Genomic DNA, 16043 nt, shown 5'->3' with positions numbered 1-16043 from the left:
GTAAATTTCAAACAGGCATTTGTTGCCTTACATTGGAAACACAAATGTGATTAGTAAGCTGAAATATAATTGATTAAAGGTATAATTTACAAAATAAGTAATTGTGGTTTGATTATACTTAACAGTTTGGCTGGACTCATGTAACGCTACTAATCATTGTTACTCAGTCTCATCTGGTGATCCAAAATTTATTTGAAGGCATGATTTGGTAAGTGAATTGTGTTGATTTTGTTCTTTTTGTTTTCCTGAAGAAATAATGCTATTTTTATAGAAAACAATATTGGTTTGTGTTTTTTTCTTTCCTGACTTCCATCCATTCCTTTCTCTGCACCCATCTTCCTCCCACTACCCCCATAATTTATTGAATCATTGAATTCAGCTGATCTTATGGCAGGTAAGGTTGTCTATGTTTACTGTCTTTTCCAAGTTGTTCATGAAATAGTTGATTGGTTTTCGAAATGTATCTTTAGCAATATAATTACTGTCAGGTCAAGGTGTAGCCTTGCAACTGGTTCCAAGTAGTCCAGTTCAACCAGTGGGACATGCTCATCCTTCATGGAAAGTCTGCTTTGGCGGACCAGCCGGAAGAGATCTTTATGAAAGGTGATGCAGCAATGCACTGTAGAATGCAAAAGGCTAGTCAAAGCACTAAAGACGATATGGCCATCCACTGCAGCCAAGAAGTCTCCAGCTGTGATTATTTTTCATACCACTGGGGTTGTTACAGTGCAACAGCTTCTCCACCTTAAACTCATTCACGCACAGGTTTTTGTGCAGCCCTCTTCTCTACAGAACTCACCAGAGTTGAGACTGCACAACCCGCCATCGTCGTTACCGACGGGCCACCACCAGAGGAAATGGACATTTCTCTCTTGTGTCCTGATCAGCCATGATCATATTGAATGGCGGTGCAGGCTCGAAGTGCCGAATGGCCTACTCCTGCGCCTATTTTCTATGTTTCTATGTCCTAAACCTGTTAGACAAATTGTGCAATATTTGTTATGGTTGATTAAATGAAAATTGTAAAGATTTTCAAGTTACATTACATTCAGTGAATTAATCCATGAAAACAATTATTTTCAGGTTTATAGTACCAATTTCAATTGTAATTTGCAACGATATCATGGCATACCTATTTGGTTTCTTCTTTGGACGAACTCCGTTAATTAAGGTAAATTATACTTTTAATTGCCCAATGTAATCTGATAATTTTATGACTGCCTGATTGCATGCTCGATTGAACTAATAGCAGAGGGTGTTATTTACGCAAGTCCACATTGTTTAACATGATTTTTGTAATCTTGGGTGTGGATAAGGCAATATGCCTAGAAGCATTTATACATGAAATTGTGGCATTTTATGATTTGACATTAAATATACTATTCAGGTTTTGCTCAAATGCACAATAAAGGCTGAAGTTCAAATCTTTCTGGAGGGCATTGATAAATATTTCAATTTAAAATATATTAAATCATGGTTAACTATTAGGTAATGAGATTAATGACCATTTACCACTGGGGAACCATAGTATGATTTTTAATGTCACTGTCAATCAAAGTATATTTGTCTACATTAACCTCAAAGACAGTGCCTGAATATCAAGGTATTGTGTGATCGGACTTTGCTGACCGGACTTTGCTGACTTTACCTTGCACTAAACGTTATTCCCTTATGTATCTATACACTGTAAATGGATCAATTGTAATCATGTGGTAAACAAAAATGCTGGAGAAACTCAGCGGATGAGGCAGCATCTATGGAGTGAAGGAAATAGGCAACGTTTCGGGCCGAAACCCGAAATCTCCTCAATTGTAATCATGTATTGTATGAACAAATTGTTTCCTTGGTGGAACCAGTCTGTTGCTGAATATACTCCTCAGGTTGACCAGTGTGCCATGGAGGGGGTGAGTTATATTGTCTAGGATGCTCCACAGTTTGAGGAACATCCTCCCCTCCTTGACCACCTTCCATGAATCCATCTCTGCCTCCAGGATGGAGCCAGCCTTCCTGATGAGCTTGTTAATCCTGTTGGCGTCCACGACCTTCGCGCTGCTGCCCCAGCACACAACAGCGAAGAGGATGGCTCTGGCCACCACCGGATGGTAGAACATCTGCAGCATCTTACTGCAGATTTTGAAGGAGTGGAGCCTTTTCAAAATGTACATCTGGTTCTGTCATTTCTTGTACTGTGCCTCAGTGTTCCTGGACCTGTCCAGTTTACTGTTCATGTAGACTCCAAGGTACTTGTACTCCTTGGTAAACTGCACACCCACACCATTGATGGAGACGGGGGTGTTTCTCTCCTACTAAATCCACCACTAACCATTTAGTCTTGTCGGTGTTGAGATGCAGATGATTCAGCCCACACCACTCAACAAAGTCATTGACTACACCTCTCTATTCAGCTTCCCTCCCCTCCCTGATGCAACCCATAATTGTAGAGTCATCCGAAAACATCTGCAGGTGGCAAGAGTCCGAGTTGTATCCGAAGTCCAAGGTGTAGGTGAACAGGAAGGGAGAGAGGACCGTCCCCTGTGTTGTTCATTACCATTTCCGAGACACAGTCTTGTAGCGTGGTCATCCAAAGTAGAACCACACTTTCTGATGCTCTGGACTTCAATTCCAGCATGATCTTGCTTCCTGCTCACACTCTGGATACCTGGTTCACATTCTGGACTAAAGAGTGAACCAGATACCAGATTACCTGGATTTCTGAACATTTGGATGCCAAGATTATTAGAGTTTTACTGTAATTATTAGACTGTCTAACACTTACTTGCAACCTGCCAGTGCACGCCTGAATGTGGTGAGGGTTTTGCTGCCTGCAGGCATGGCTGTCCCGTTTGCTATGTAATTGTGAATGAAACATAGAAATTGTGCAGTGATTGGCAAATATCCCACTTTTGATCATCGATGAAAGCAGCTGAACAGGGTCTCGCGTAGGATGCTGCCCTAAGAATGCTGCAGCATAGTTCTGGAGGTAGGATGAACGGCCAACAACTACAAAGACTTTGTTGTCAGTCATGCAGCACACAAACAAGCCCATTAAGTCCTTGTTGACCATCAAATACCTGTCTGAACTAAACCCATTTACCCACATTTGGTATGTAGCCTTCCATGTCTTAGCAGTTACAATGTTAGTCTCAGTTCTTGAATGTTGTGAAAGTATCTGCCTCCACCGGCACCTCAGGTAACATATAACCATATAATAATTACAGCACGGAAACAGGCCATCTCGGCCCTTCTAGTCCGTGCTGGACACTTACTCTCACTTAGTCCCATCTACCTGCACTCAGACCATAACCCTCCATTCTTTTCCCGTCCATATACCTATCCAATTTATTTTTAAATGATAAAATCGAACCTGCCTCCACCACTTCCACTGGAAGCTCATTCCACACAGCTACCACTCTCTGAGTAAAGAGTTCCCCCTCATGTTACCCCTAAACTTTTGTCCCTTAATTCTCAAATCATGTCCTCTTGTTTGAACCTTCCCTACTCTCAATGGAAAAAGCTTATCCACATCAACTCTATCCCTCTCATCATTTTAAAGACCTCTATCAAGTCCCCCCTTAACCTTCTGCGCTCCAAAGAATAAAGACCCATCTTGTTCAACCTTTCTCTGTAACTTAGGTGCTGTAACCCAGGCAACATTCTAGTACATCTCCTCTGTACTCTCTCTATTTTGTTGACATTCCTATAATTTGGCGACCAAAATTGTACACCATATTCTAGAATTGGCCTCACCAATGCCTTATACAATTTTAACATGTTAAATAAATAATGTTTCAGATTCCTATCACTGTGTGAAAAACTTCCCCCTTACATCCCCTCTAAACCTCCTGTCTCTGGCAAATACCTCTACCCTCATATTAGATACTCCCACCAAGGGGAAAAGATTCTTATTATATACCCATTCAATCACGCTCATAATTTGTATACCTCTATCAGTTGCCTACCCCTCCCTCGACCTCCTCTCCGCCAGGAAAAGAAAACTCTACCTATCCAATCTCTGTTTATAAATATTGCAAATAAGGCCATGTCCCGGCAGATCTCCTCTGCTCTGGTGCTGTCACATCTGATAGCATGGCAGCCAGAACTGCGCACACTATTCTATGTGTGGTCTAACCAATGTTTCATAAAATTGTATCATATCATCCCAACTCTTGTATTCTATTCTCAGCTGATGAAGCAAGCATTGAATATACCTTCACCACCCTATCTACTGTGCTGCCATTTTCAGGATCTGTGGACGTGCACCTCTGCTCATAACACTCCCATGGGGGCCTATCATTTACTGTACCTCTCACAACCTTATTTAACCTTTCATAAAGCATGGTTTCACATTTTGCTGGATTAAATCCCTTCTGCCCTACTCTCCAGCTGATCAATATTAGATATTGTTTAATACAATCCTTCTCGCTATTGCGAATGCCACAATTTGTGTGTCATCTTTAAACTTGTTATTTATACCTCCTACATCGATACATTGTACATTGATGGTGCCAAGGTAGAGATGGCCGAAAGTTTCAAGTTTCAAGGAATAAATATCACCAGCATTTTGTCTTGAACCAGCCACATCGAAGCTATGGCCAAGAATGCACAGCATGAATAAAATCAAGCCGGCCACTGTGCACAGTTATAGGTAAAGGATAAAGGGCACAACATATTGTGCAAAGATATAACATTGAAATCCTATAAAGTCCAATTAGAGAAAGTCCAACGGCTTCCAATGAGGTAGATGAGATGTCAGGATCACACTCCAGCTGATAGACGACCATTCAATTGCCTCATAACAGCTGGGATGAAACACTTGTTATTTTAAGGATGTGGCTAAAAGGATAGATAAAATGGAATCAGTGGATGTTGTCTATTTGGATGATTGGAAGGCCTTCATGTTCCCACAGAGGAGATTGGACAAGTTTAGAGCACATTGAATTAGAAATAATATGCTGATGTGGTTAGAGAATTTAATTTAGTTTGGTTCAACATTGTCACATGTACTGACATACAGTGAGAAGCTTCTTGGCTATCTAGTCAAGAAAAAGGACTATACATGGATACAATCAAGCTGTCCACAATGCAAAATTAAAGGATAAGAGTACAACGTTTAGTGCAAAGATAGAATATTGAAGTTGATAAAGTCCAATTAAAGAAAGTTACATGTTTCCAATGGTTCAGTTGCCTGTTAACAGCTTGGAACTTCCTGAATCTTGATGTATGTGTTTTCAAACTTCTGTATCTCCTGCCTGATGGGTTAGGGTAGAAAAGGGAGTGAGACTAGTCCTTGATTATGCTGGTGGCCATACTGAGGCAGCGTAAAGTGTAGATGGAGTTTCAGATTCAGATTCAGATTCAGATTCAATTTTAATTGTCATTGTCAGTGTACAGTACAGAGACAACAAAATGCATTTAGCATCTCCCTGGAAGTGCGACATAGCAAACGATTTGCATAAATAATAATAAGTGTCCGGGGGGGGGGAGGGGGGGGGGGGGGTGATTGGCAGTCACCGAGGTACGTTGTTGAGTAGAGTGACAGCCGCCGGAAAGAAGCTGTTCCTCGACCTGCTGGTTTGGCAACGGAGAGACCTGTAGCGCCTCCCGGATGGTAGGAGGGTAAACAGTCCATGGTTGGGGTGAGAGCAGTCCTTGGCGATGCTGAGCGCCCTCCGCAGACAGCGCTTGCTTTGGACAGACTCAATGGAGGGGAGCGAGGAACCGGTGATGCGTTGGGCAATTTTCACCACCCTCTGCAATGCCTTCCGGTCGGAGACAGAGCAGTTGCCATACCATACTGTGATGCAGTTGGTAAGGATGCTCTCGATGGTGCAGCGGTAGAAGTTCACCAGGATCTGAGGAGACAGATGGACCTTCTTCAGTCTCCTCAGGAAGAAGAGACGCTGATGAGCCTTCTTGATCAGAGTAGAGGTATTGTGGGTCCAAGAGAGGTCATCGGAGATGTTGACTCCCAGAAACATGAAGCTAGAAACACGTTCCACCTCCATCCCGTTAATGTGGATGGGGGTGTGCGTGCCGCCTCTGGACTTCCTGAAGTCTACAATGAGCTCCTTGGTCTTCTTGGAGTTAAGGGCCAGGTTGTTGTCAGCGCACCATGCTGCTAAGTGCTGGACCTCCTCCCTGTAGGCCAGCTCATCGTTGTTGCTGATGAGGCCAATCACCGTTGTATCATCTGCATACTTGATGATGGTGTTAGTACCATGTACAGGTGTGCAGTCATAGGTGAAGAGGGAGTAGAGGAGGGGGCTCAGCACACAGCCCTGTGGAACGCCGGTGTTCAGGGTGAGGGTTGAAGAGGTGTGCTTGTCTAACCTCACAGACTGGGGTCTGTTGGTTAGAAAGTCCAGTATCCAGTTGCAGAGGGAGGGGTCGATGCCCAGGTTACCGAGTTTGGTGATCAGTTTTGATGGTATAATGGTGTTGAATGCTGAGCTGTAATCGATGAACAGCATTCTTACGTAAGTGTCTCTGTTGTCGAGGTGGGAGAGGGTGGAGTGAAGTGCCGTTGAGATGGCATCCTCCGTACTCCTGTTCTTGCGGTAGGCAGTTTGTGTGATGGTCTGGGCTATGTCCACAACTCTGCAATTTCATGCAGTCTTGGATCGAGCTGTTCCCAAACAAGCGGCGATGCATCCCGATATGATGCTTTCTATAGCGCATCTGTAGAAGTTAGTAAGGACTTGTAGAGTTTAGAGATGCAGAGGGGAATCAAGCCTTTCGGCCTGTTCAAATCCATGCCAACCATCGATCACCTGTACACTAGTTCCATGACCCTACACACTATGGGGCTATTTTACAGAAGCCATTTAACCTTCGATCCTGCAAATCTTTGGGAACCAAAGCACCTGCAGAAAACCCAGGTGGTCACAGGGATAAAATGTAAACCACACAGGCAGCACCTGTAGTCTAGATCGAACCCAGGTTTCTGGGGCTATGAGGCAGTAACTCTACTCTACCCCTATGCCATACTTGTGAATGTTGTCAGAGAGAAGCCGAACATCCTTAGCTTTGTCAGGAAGTAGAGGTGTTGATGTGCTTTATTGGCCATAGCTTCAGTTTGGTTTGTCCAGGACAATTTGTTGGCGATAATTTATTCCTAGGAACTTGTTCCTTGGCACTTCTGGCCGAATATTTGGCTGCAAGTGCTTCCGTCTTGTCCTTGACGTTCATATCTGACTCGATAAATATTGAGGATGGGGATGCTCTTGGAGCCATGTGCCGCGCGCGCTTGGTTGTTTAATTTACAACATCATTCATAATTAGATTTAACAGGACAAAAGATGTTTTAATCTCATTCTTTAGCTCTTTCCGTTGCATGTAATTTATACTGGTTAGCATAGATGTACTATGTAAAAGCTTTGGCATCTCATTTGTATGTCTACTCTTATGTATGATTGTTATGGTAGATTGATGCACTGAACCTTGAGATTCAAGCATGTTTTTGCTATAAGTATCTCCACAAAGAACTTGTACTAGGTTATTATGAAAAGATACATCTATAAAAGATTGATTGTTGAGGACAGGTCCATGTATTTATTCATTCATTGTGTTCATTTGTTACCTGCTTCACAGGGGTCCTCCAGATAACTTTTTTTTAAATGGATGTAATATATGTCTTTTTACAAAATTGCACACAAAAATGTGCAAAGGGGGTCAAATTTCAAATTCCTTCAAACAAAGTTGACAAGCACTTTATTGGGTACATGATTAACTTAGTATCAACAAAAAATATATGAAAAGATAGCAAATTGATGGCAGGTTTCCGAAAATGACATCAGAATACATAAATACATTTTGTGTAACGGTTGTCGCGTGGTGTCCACCAGTGACCTGGGTGGCACAGTAAGTGCACGTATTTCTTATTCCTTTATATGTTTATGAATACCACATGGAACAATAAAATTGCAAACACCGTTTCCACTTCATTCACCTGATCATGTAGTAGAATATTACATCCACCTGAGTCATGAATCATCGTGATGTATAGCAACGTGCGTTACACGATCATACACACAAACGTACGTTGTGGCGGACGCTCAAAGGTTTGGTGTCTCAGAAACCGAAAAGTTACATTATTAGAGAAAACCAAACATTTTCACCAATGTGATTTAAACGGTACATTACCTTATGAATTTGAGTTATATCAATGGCCGATGATTCGTCGGAAGGTTTAATTTGGGCTGATTTTTTAGCAAGTTAAATGTCTCCGTAACGGTCGTTGTGGAGCTTCCGGAGGTTGACACAAAGGAATGAAGTTAGCGTTTTGGTCCGTACGAAAGGTAAACAAGAGACCGTGTGTTTCCAAATTGAAGATTGGCTCAGTTTCTTAGTTTTGATGTCCAATTTATGCCCCCAATTGTTTTTTATTGACTTTAAAAAGTCGGAAAATATATCATAAACGGTCGTTGTATTTTTGACACCACAATGTTTTTGATATATTAAATGTGAATATAAGAAAAATAATTAACGCGCTCAAAAATCACTACTACCATAGGATACATCGTTGGGGTTAGTGAAAAGCAGTAGAGGTTTGGAGCCTCCGTGATTCCCTGCTGGGATGACAACTGTGAAGACCTACTTTGTGCCCACACAGTATCACAAACCAGCGAAGACAGGGACAAAGCAGCGAATGACCTAATCTGCAGACTAAATGAGAAATGTAGGCAAAGATGGACGGAGACAGTGGGATCAATTGATTTCACACACTCCAGCCGTCAGACGTGGCAATCCATGAATAAGCGACAACCCCAGCATAGTGCCCCATCACTGCAAATTCCATCGCGTCGTTACTGCTGAGCAATGGCCGCTTCCCCAATGCAGACAAGGACTTCACCAGAACAACATCAACAAGAGTCCACGAGCCACACAGGGCCCCAAGCTGCGACTCCAACCTATCCCACGATTTCACAACACAAGAAATTGAGCAGGCCATCCGACGGCTGAAAACCGGTAAGGCACCAGGCACCGACGGCATCCACCCGGAATACATAAAACACCAAGGCAAGAAGGCAAATGAATGGCTGTGCTCCTTCCTCTCCACGTGTTTACTCTGCCTGAAGCAGCCAAAGACCTGGCGCCGTGCCAATGTGATCGCTCTGCCGAAGCCAAACAAGCCTAGCGATGACCCCAAGGGATACCGACCCATCTCATTGCTGTGTGTTCCATACAAGCTCCTGGAACGTCTCCTCCACACACGTCTCAATCCAGTGATCGACCCCCAGCTGCCTAAAGAACAGGCTGGCTTCCGAAGCGGTAGGTCAACGGTGGACCTGGTGACCCTCCTGTGCCAAGACATAGAGGACAGCTTCCAAGCAGGGGAGAAATCTGGCGCTGTCTTCTTGGACCTCACAGCTGCATATGATACTGTCTGGCTGCGTGGACTACATATGAAGCTCCTGGAAACCATCCCAGCCAAGCACATGGTGAGCTTCATCATGGAGATGCTAAGCAACCGCAGCTTCAGGCTACACACCAGCAACGGGCAATGCAGCAGGGTGAGGAAACTTAAGAACGGCGTCCCACAAGGGTCAGTGCTGTTGTTCAACATCTACATCCATGACCTGCCTGCAACCCAGTCAAAGAAGTATGGCTATGCTGATGACCTGGCCATCCTACTCAGTCAGCCATCCTGGGAAGCAGCAGAATAGGGCCTCTCTGAAGACATGAACATCCTGTCTTCATACCTGAGGAACTGGCGCCTTAAGCTCAGCATGGGTAAGACAACATCTTCAATGTTCCACCTCAAAAACAGGGAAGCGACCCGCGAGATGAACGTCATGGTGGATAATGCCCAGTTACAGTCCCAGCCCGTACCCACGTACCTCGGTGTGAAGCTGGACAGAACGTTGTCATTCAAACAACACCTGGAAGGTGCCAAGGCAAAGACAAGCGCCCGTGCCACACTGATACGCCGCCTAGCCGGCTCCACATGGGGAGCCACGACGAAGACACTGCGCATGTCCACAGTGGCCCTGGTGTTCTCAGCCTCCGAGTACTGCGCCCCGGTCTGGTGCCGTAGCCCTCACGCCAAGAAGCTGGATGCTGCCCTCAACAGCACCCTGCGGACTGTCTCCAGATGCCTACGAACCACCCCAGTAAACCAACTGCCCGTCCTCACCGGCATCGCCCCAGCCAACATCGGACGAGAAGCAGTCATGCTGGCCCTCTCTCGAAAGGCGCAGACCAGTGAATCCCACCTCCTCCATCAGATCGTCACAGAGACACCACGACGAGTGCGCCTCAAATCACGGTACCCCTTTGCCACGCAAGCCCAAGAGCTGCTCTGCACAACTCCGGCTGACGCTTCTAAGGCTGCCTGGGTCAAGACAGGTGGGGACCCAACACAGACAGTGGAGCACATAGTCACCAGTTGCCCCAAACACCTGCCACCGAATGGTGAACGGGGTCTGATTGACCTGGACGATGGTACGTTGGCCTGGCTCGCCTCAACGGAGCTGCAGGTCTAAAAGACATATGACAGAAGAAGAAGAAGCCTCCGTGATTAAACTAGAGGTACTGACCCTGATAACGGTCGTTGTGACAATGGACACTAAGCACATCGACCATTACGGGATCTTTGCTAGGCGGAATACCAGACATGTTACTGTATTTTTCTCCTGGTATTGAAGATATTTCTCTAGATCATTATCAAAACGTATATGTACTAGGGGCCATATGAAGTTTATTTATGAATTAAATATTCATGACTAAATGTGGTAGAGTTTTTATTGTCACATTTTTGATGTTCAAAATGGTGGTAAAACGATGAAAAACAAATCGATCAAAAAGATCAAACAAATGTCTGATATGAAAAAAGTTTTTGTCTTTCGCTTGAAGTTATCTAATTTATATCTGTTATTTGTAAGGTTTCACATGATGGGTAGATTTTTGTTGAGAACAGTGTATTGGTGTAAAAACCTGAATAATAATCTCGTTCCTCAAAATCTCTTCAGTATTGTAAAAAGACTCATATAACCATTTGATCACTTGTATCCACCTGTGCATCAATCATTTTGTTTGTATAATGTTCAAAGTTCAAAGCCGTATGCACAGGAGACACATTGGGACATGCTTTATGTCTCATGCAGTTCGTTGTCTCTGTACTGTACACTGCACAATGACAATAAAGTTTGAATCTGAATCTGAATTGTTTTTAAATCTTGCCACTGTTATGTTATTCATACAAGTAGATGCAAGTTTTCTCCTTTAATTTCAAGACCTTGAGATACTTAATGGACAGGCCTAATACTACGAGACCTGAACAACTCTAATGTTGAACATTATTGAAATTCTAAAAAAATTCTACTGTATTATTCTGTCTATTTCATTGCCATAACAATATTTTCAGGGATTAGTGTCCTTTTCAGTGTATCCTGGAGCATGAATGTTCTAAGTTCAGAACGTTCTGATTTCCTCTTTGGTGCTGAATTGTCTGATTTTTGGCTATGGTTGCTAGATTTCCCTCCTTGATACAGAAGCACAGAGGTGAATTGAACATGCATCTTCTATGGTCAAATACCTATTGATATTCATAACCAAGGTGATGTGTTAATAATGGGCACTGGGGGTACCAATATGTACTGGTGGTACTAAATTCCAAAGAGTTAATAGTTTCAGGAGCACATGGAGTTCATTCAATAGAATGTAACAATCTCACTAGTCATTTGGGAGCTTTCTTGAAATCGTTTGAAAAACTAGGCTCTCATATTAGTGCTATGATTTGACGTTGAATTAATTTGACTATTCTTTTGAAATCTGTTTAGGAATTTGAAGGCTTTATTCCAAACTACAGATTTGTTGAGATGATATCTAATTGTAACTACACATCAGTAGGCTACACACCGACTTGAGTCATATGGGGAATATTGACGTTTTATGCCTGATCGTAGTTATCATTAGTGCTTAATGTGCATTAATAAACCAGGAGAATGAGGAATGATTAACAAGAATTGCTTGGATCGACTGATCAAAAGTTAAAATGACATCTGTAATACAGACACTCTATGATCACTTCAAATGAAATAATGTATTTGTAGCAGTTGACTAATATCTTAATTTATACTGCTTTACAGCTGTCTCCAAAGAAGACCTGGGAGGGTTTCATTGGTGGTTTCTTTGCAACTGTTGTGTTTGGATTTCTGGTAGGTTGAATATATTTTAATTTATGACCAGAACGAGTTCACATAATTTCTGTGAACTTGGTCCTCCCATGACCATCAGCCTGTTTCCTTTTCATATATTAAAAAATGTCTTATTAATCAATATTTGATCACGTGTTCTATCATGTGTTTAATAGCTGATTGGGAAGATCATAGAATTGCATCAGAATCTCCCATGTTATCAGTTTTTTTTAAATACCCGGATGACCGTAAATACTTTATTATGTTGAAAAGCCCAATAAGGGTGTTCTAGTACACCTATTAGCGGCTTTGCATGCCTATTGACTGATGTTTCGTCACTAAATGTCAGCATATGTTTTCCACTGAGATATAGTGTTGATCTGCAAACTGTTCAAAATCAGTACCAGAAGAATTCCAGTTTGTTCCTTTCTTTTATCTAAATTGAACTATAAACTCTAATATGGATGAGCATAATACCACTGATCATTGTCATACCTATATCAAATCTAAAGAATTTATGATCATTCAGGCACCTTTTGAATTCTGTAATTTACATATAATCTATGCTTCCCATTAAATGGTGATTCTTCAGCTCAACTGCCAAATCTGGGGGTTTCTTTACTTGGTTTTAGCAGTATAGTCTGTGTTGATTTTCTTTTGTCCATACTTTCCTTTAAGTAAATAATGTGGCTGGTATTTTTCCAAGCAAAAGAAGATTAAAGATTTAGTGATTTGACAAACAATTTATTGATCACCAACTCGTAAAAGAAAGTAGTAATATTTTTGTTTTGTTTCTCTGCGCACAAATGCCTTTTGACTTTGTGTGACTACAAGTTTGCCACAGATTTTATTTAGGGATAAGTTTATCTCTCAAATTGATTTTTTAAAAATAATTCTAAAGAGGAAATTAAAAAAAAAAAATCTTGCCAAAACCTAACCGGTTAAATGCATTTAATATTTGAATAGAGATAAATTTGTTGCAAGGCAGTTTTTATGCAAGATGGGAGCAAAGCAGAAGAGTGTAAACTATAGGCTGGTTAACCTGACTTCAGTGGTTGGTAAGATTTCAGTCCATTGTAAAGAATGAGCTTTCTGAGTACTTAGAAGTTCATGATAAAATTGGCCGAAGTCAATATGATTTTGTAGGACAAAGGGTAGTTAGTGGATTTTAATTACCTCGATTTTCAGAAAGCCTTTGATAAGATGTCACTCATGAGACTGCGAAAGAAGGTGAGAGCCCCAAGGTGAGGTGGTATCAAAGAGAAGATACTAGCATGGATAGCAGGTTGGATGGAGACAAAGAGTGGCAAAAGTGGCTTATTCTGGTTGACACAATTACTAGCAGAGTTCCGCAGGGGGTGGTGCTGGGGCCGCTACTCATCACGGTATATATCAATGATTTGGATGAGGGGATTGAAGGTTTTGTGGCCAAGTTTGCAGATGATACGAAGATAGGTCAATGAGTTTAGAGAAAGGACGTGGGCAGGTTACGAGAGTGGGCAAAGAAGTGTCCGGTGGAATACAGCATAGTAAAGTGTGGAGTCATACATTTTGGTAGTAGGAATAAAGGCGTAGACTATTTTCTAAATGGGAAGATAATTCAGAACTCAGAGGTGCAAAGGGACTTAGGAGTGCTGGTGCAGGATTCGGAAAAAAGTTAATTTGCAAGTTGAATCGGTAGTAAGGAAGGCAAATGCAATATTTACATTGATTTTGAGAGGATTAGAATACAAAAACAGGGATGTAATGCTGAGGCTTTATAAGGTGCTGGTCAGACTGCATTTTGAGTATTATGATCAATTTTGGTCCGTATATCTGAGGAAGGATATGCTGGCGTGGAGGGGGTCCAGAGGAGGTTTGCGAGAATGATCCCAGGAATGAGTGCGTTAACATATGATGAGCGTTTTCCGGCGCTGGGCCTCTACTCGCTGAAGTTTAGAAGAATGAGGGGGGACCTCATTGAATAGTGAAAGACTTGGATAGAGTGGAGGTGGAGAGGATGTTTTCACTAGTGGGAGAGTCAATACCAGAGGCCATAGCCTCAAAATAAAAGGAGATTCCTTTAGGAAGGAGATGAGGAGGAATATCTTTAGTCAGAGGGTGGTGAATCTGTAGAATTCATTGCCAAGTCCATGGATATTTTAAAGGCAGAGATTGACAGATTCTTGATTAGTACGGGTGTTAGGGGTTATGGGGAGAAGGCAGGAGAATGGGGTTAAAGGGGAAGAGTTAGATCAGCCATGATTGAATGGCAGAGGTAATGATGGGCCAAATGGCTTAATTCTGCTCCTATCACTTATGAACTTATGCACATTTAAAAAGATTTTGTTATTTCAAGCTCATATTTATCCTTTTCTAGTTTGCGTACGCATTATCGAACTACAATTACTTTGTCTGTCCGGTCGATTACAGCAGTGAAACCAATAGCTTCATTATTGACTGTGAGCCTTCGATCCTGTTCCACCTCCAGGAATATACACTTCCATCTTTACTGCAATCTATCCTTGGATGGGTAAGATGATGTGTTTTTCTTAAACATTAGTCGCGTCAAAAGTGTTTATTGTCACATAACTGAAAGGGAATAATGAAAATTTTACTTTAACATAATAAATAACAAAAGAAAGTTCAGTAAGTATATGTGTATATTTATATGTTTATCTGTGTATATTTATATATATTTGTGTGTATGTATATATATGTATGTATGCATATATTGTATGTGTGTGTGTGCGCATATGTATGTGTATATATACATATGTGTGTGTGCATATGTACGTGTATATATATATGTGTGTGTGTGTGTGTATATATATATATAATGCATGTACACACACACACACACACACACACAAACACAAACAAATGAAATTTATTCAGCAGTGCTAGTAAACATTGCAGACTCCTTCACAAAGAGGTGTAATTCAAGTACTTTTAAAAGAACTGAAGGCATGAAATGTGGGCATTCAAGTTAAGTTTACATTAGTTTACGCAGGGTGCGATTAAATTCCTTGTTTGCATGAAGCTCATGGTGTATACAGTATGCACAATAATGACAGGTACAACAATAAATACAACAACTGCAAAAACAGCAGAATGGTGCAAAGATCGTTGTGCAATCTGAAATAGTGCAAACTAAAATGCTAATGTGCGATAAAGGAATAACCAAATAAGATAGAGTTGAGAGTGAGGGTACATGGCAGAAACTCCAAGAAAAGATAGTGAGAAAGAGTTGAGGAGTTTTGATATCAGTTGGGAAGAAGATGTTCTTAAGTCTGGATGGCCGAACTTTTAAGGTCCTGTATTTTCTCCCAGAAATAAGAAGAGAGAAAAAGGAGTGGCCAAGATAGCAGACATCCTTAATGATACTTCCATCTTTTCTGATGCATTCGCCATGAAGATGGATTGGATGGAAGGAAGTGATGAGCTTATGAAGGATCATGTTCCAAATCATCACCTATCCATTTTTTCCAGGGTTGCTGCCTGCTGAGTTATTCCAGCACTTTGTGCCTTTTTTTGTGTGTAAACCAGCATTCCTTGTTTCTCCTATGTGATGGAGTGGGCTGTGTTCACCACTCTCTGCAGTTTCAGGCAGTCAAGGGCAGAGCAGATGCCAGACCAAGCTGAGACAGACCATGCATCCTATCAGAATATGTAGTATACCAAAGCTGTAGACATTCAATAAAATCTTGTGTTCATGCTGAATCTTCTCAAGATGTTTAAAGTAATAATGATGATGTGCTTTTTTGATCACTGCATTAATGTGAAGGGACCAGGTTGCTGAAATGGAAGCTTCGGAAGTTGAAGCTGGCAACCACTCCTACAGTTGCTCTGTGGATGATTGCAGGGTTGTGTTACTGCGTTGTTTCCTTAGTTTAACAACCAACTCTTTCACCTTGCTGACATTCC

The 16043-nt window shown here is 41.8% G+C and overlaps 1 protein-coding gene across 1 annotated transcript in view; it reads left to right on the top strand.

The window, feature by feature from the left end:
* cds1 (CDP-diacylglycerol synthase (phosphatidate cytidylyltransferase) 1) overlaps nt 1-16043 on the top strand; it is a 136580-nt gene that overhangs the window by 106318 nt on the left and 14219 nt on the right. Inside the window, exons 7-10 of the mRNA XM_055640119.1 lie at nt 126-208; nt 1084-1171; nt 12090-12158; nt 14497-14649. Of these exons, the coding sequence (XP_055496094.1) occupies nt 126-208; nt 1084-1171; nt 12090-12158; nt 14497-14649 (393 nt within the window). The remainder of the gene's footprint in view (nt 1-125; nt 209-1083; nt 1172-12089; nt 12159-14496; nt 14650-16043) is intronic.

This window comes from Leucoraja erinacea, chromosome 1, assembly GCF_028641065.1.
Source record: "Leucoraja erinacea ecotype New England chromosome 1, Leri_hhj_1, whole genome shotgun sequence".
NCBI lineage: Eukaryota > Metazoa > Chordata > Chondrichthyes > Rajiformes > Rajidae > Leucoraja > Leucoraja erinaceus.
Note: the sequence above shows the minus strand (reverse complement) of the source record. Positions and strands in the feature narration are given on the sequence as shown.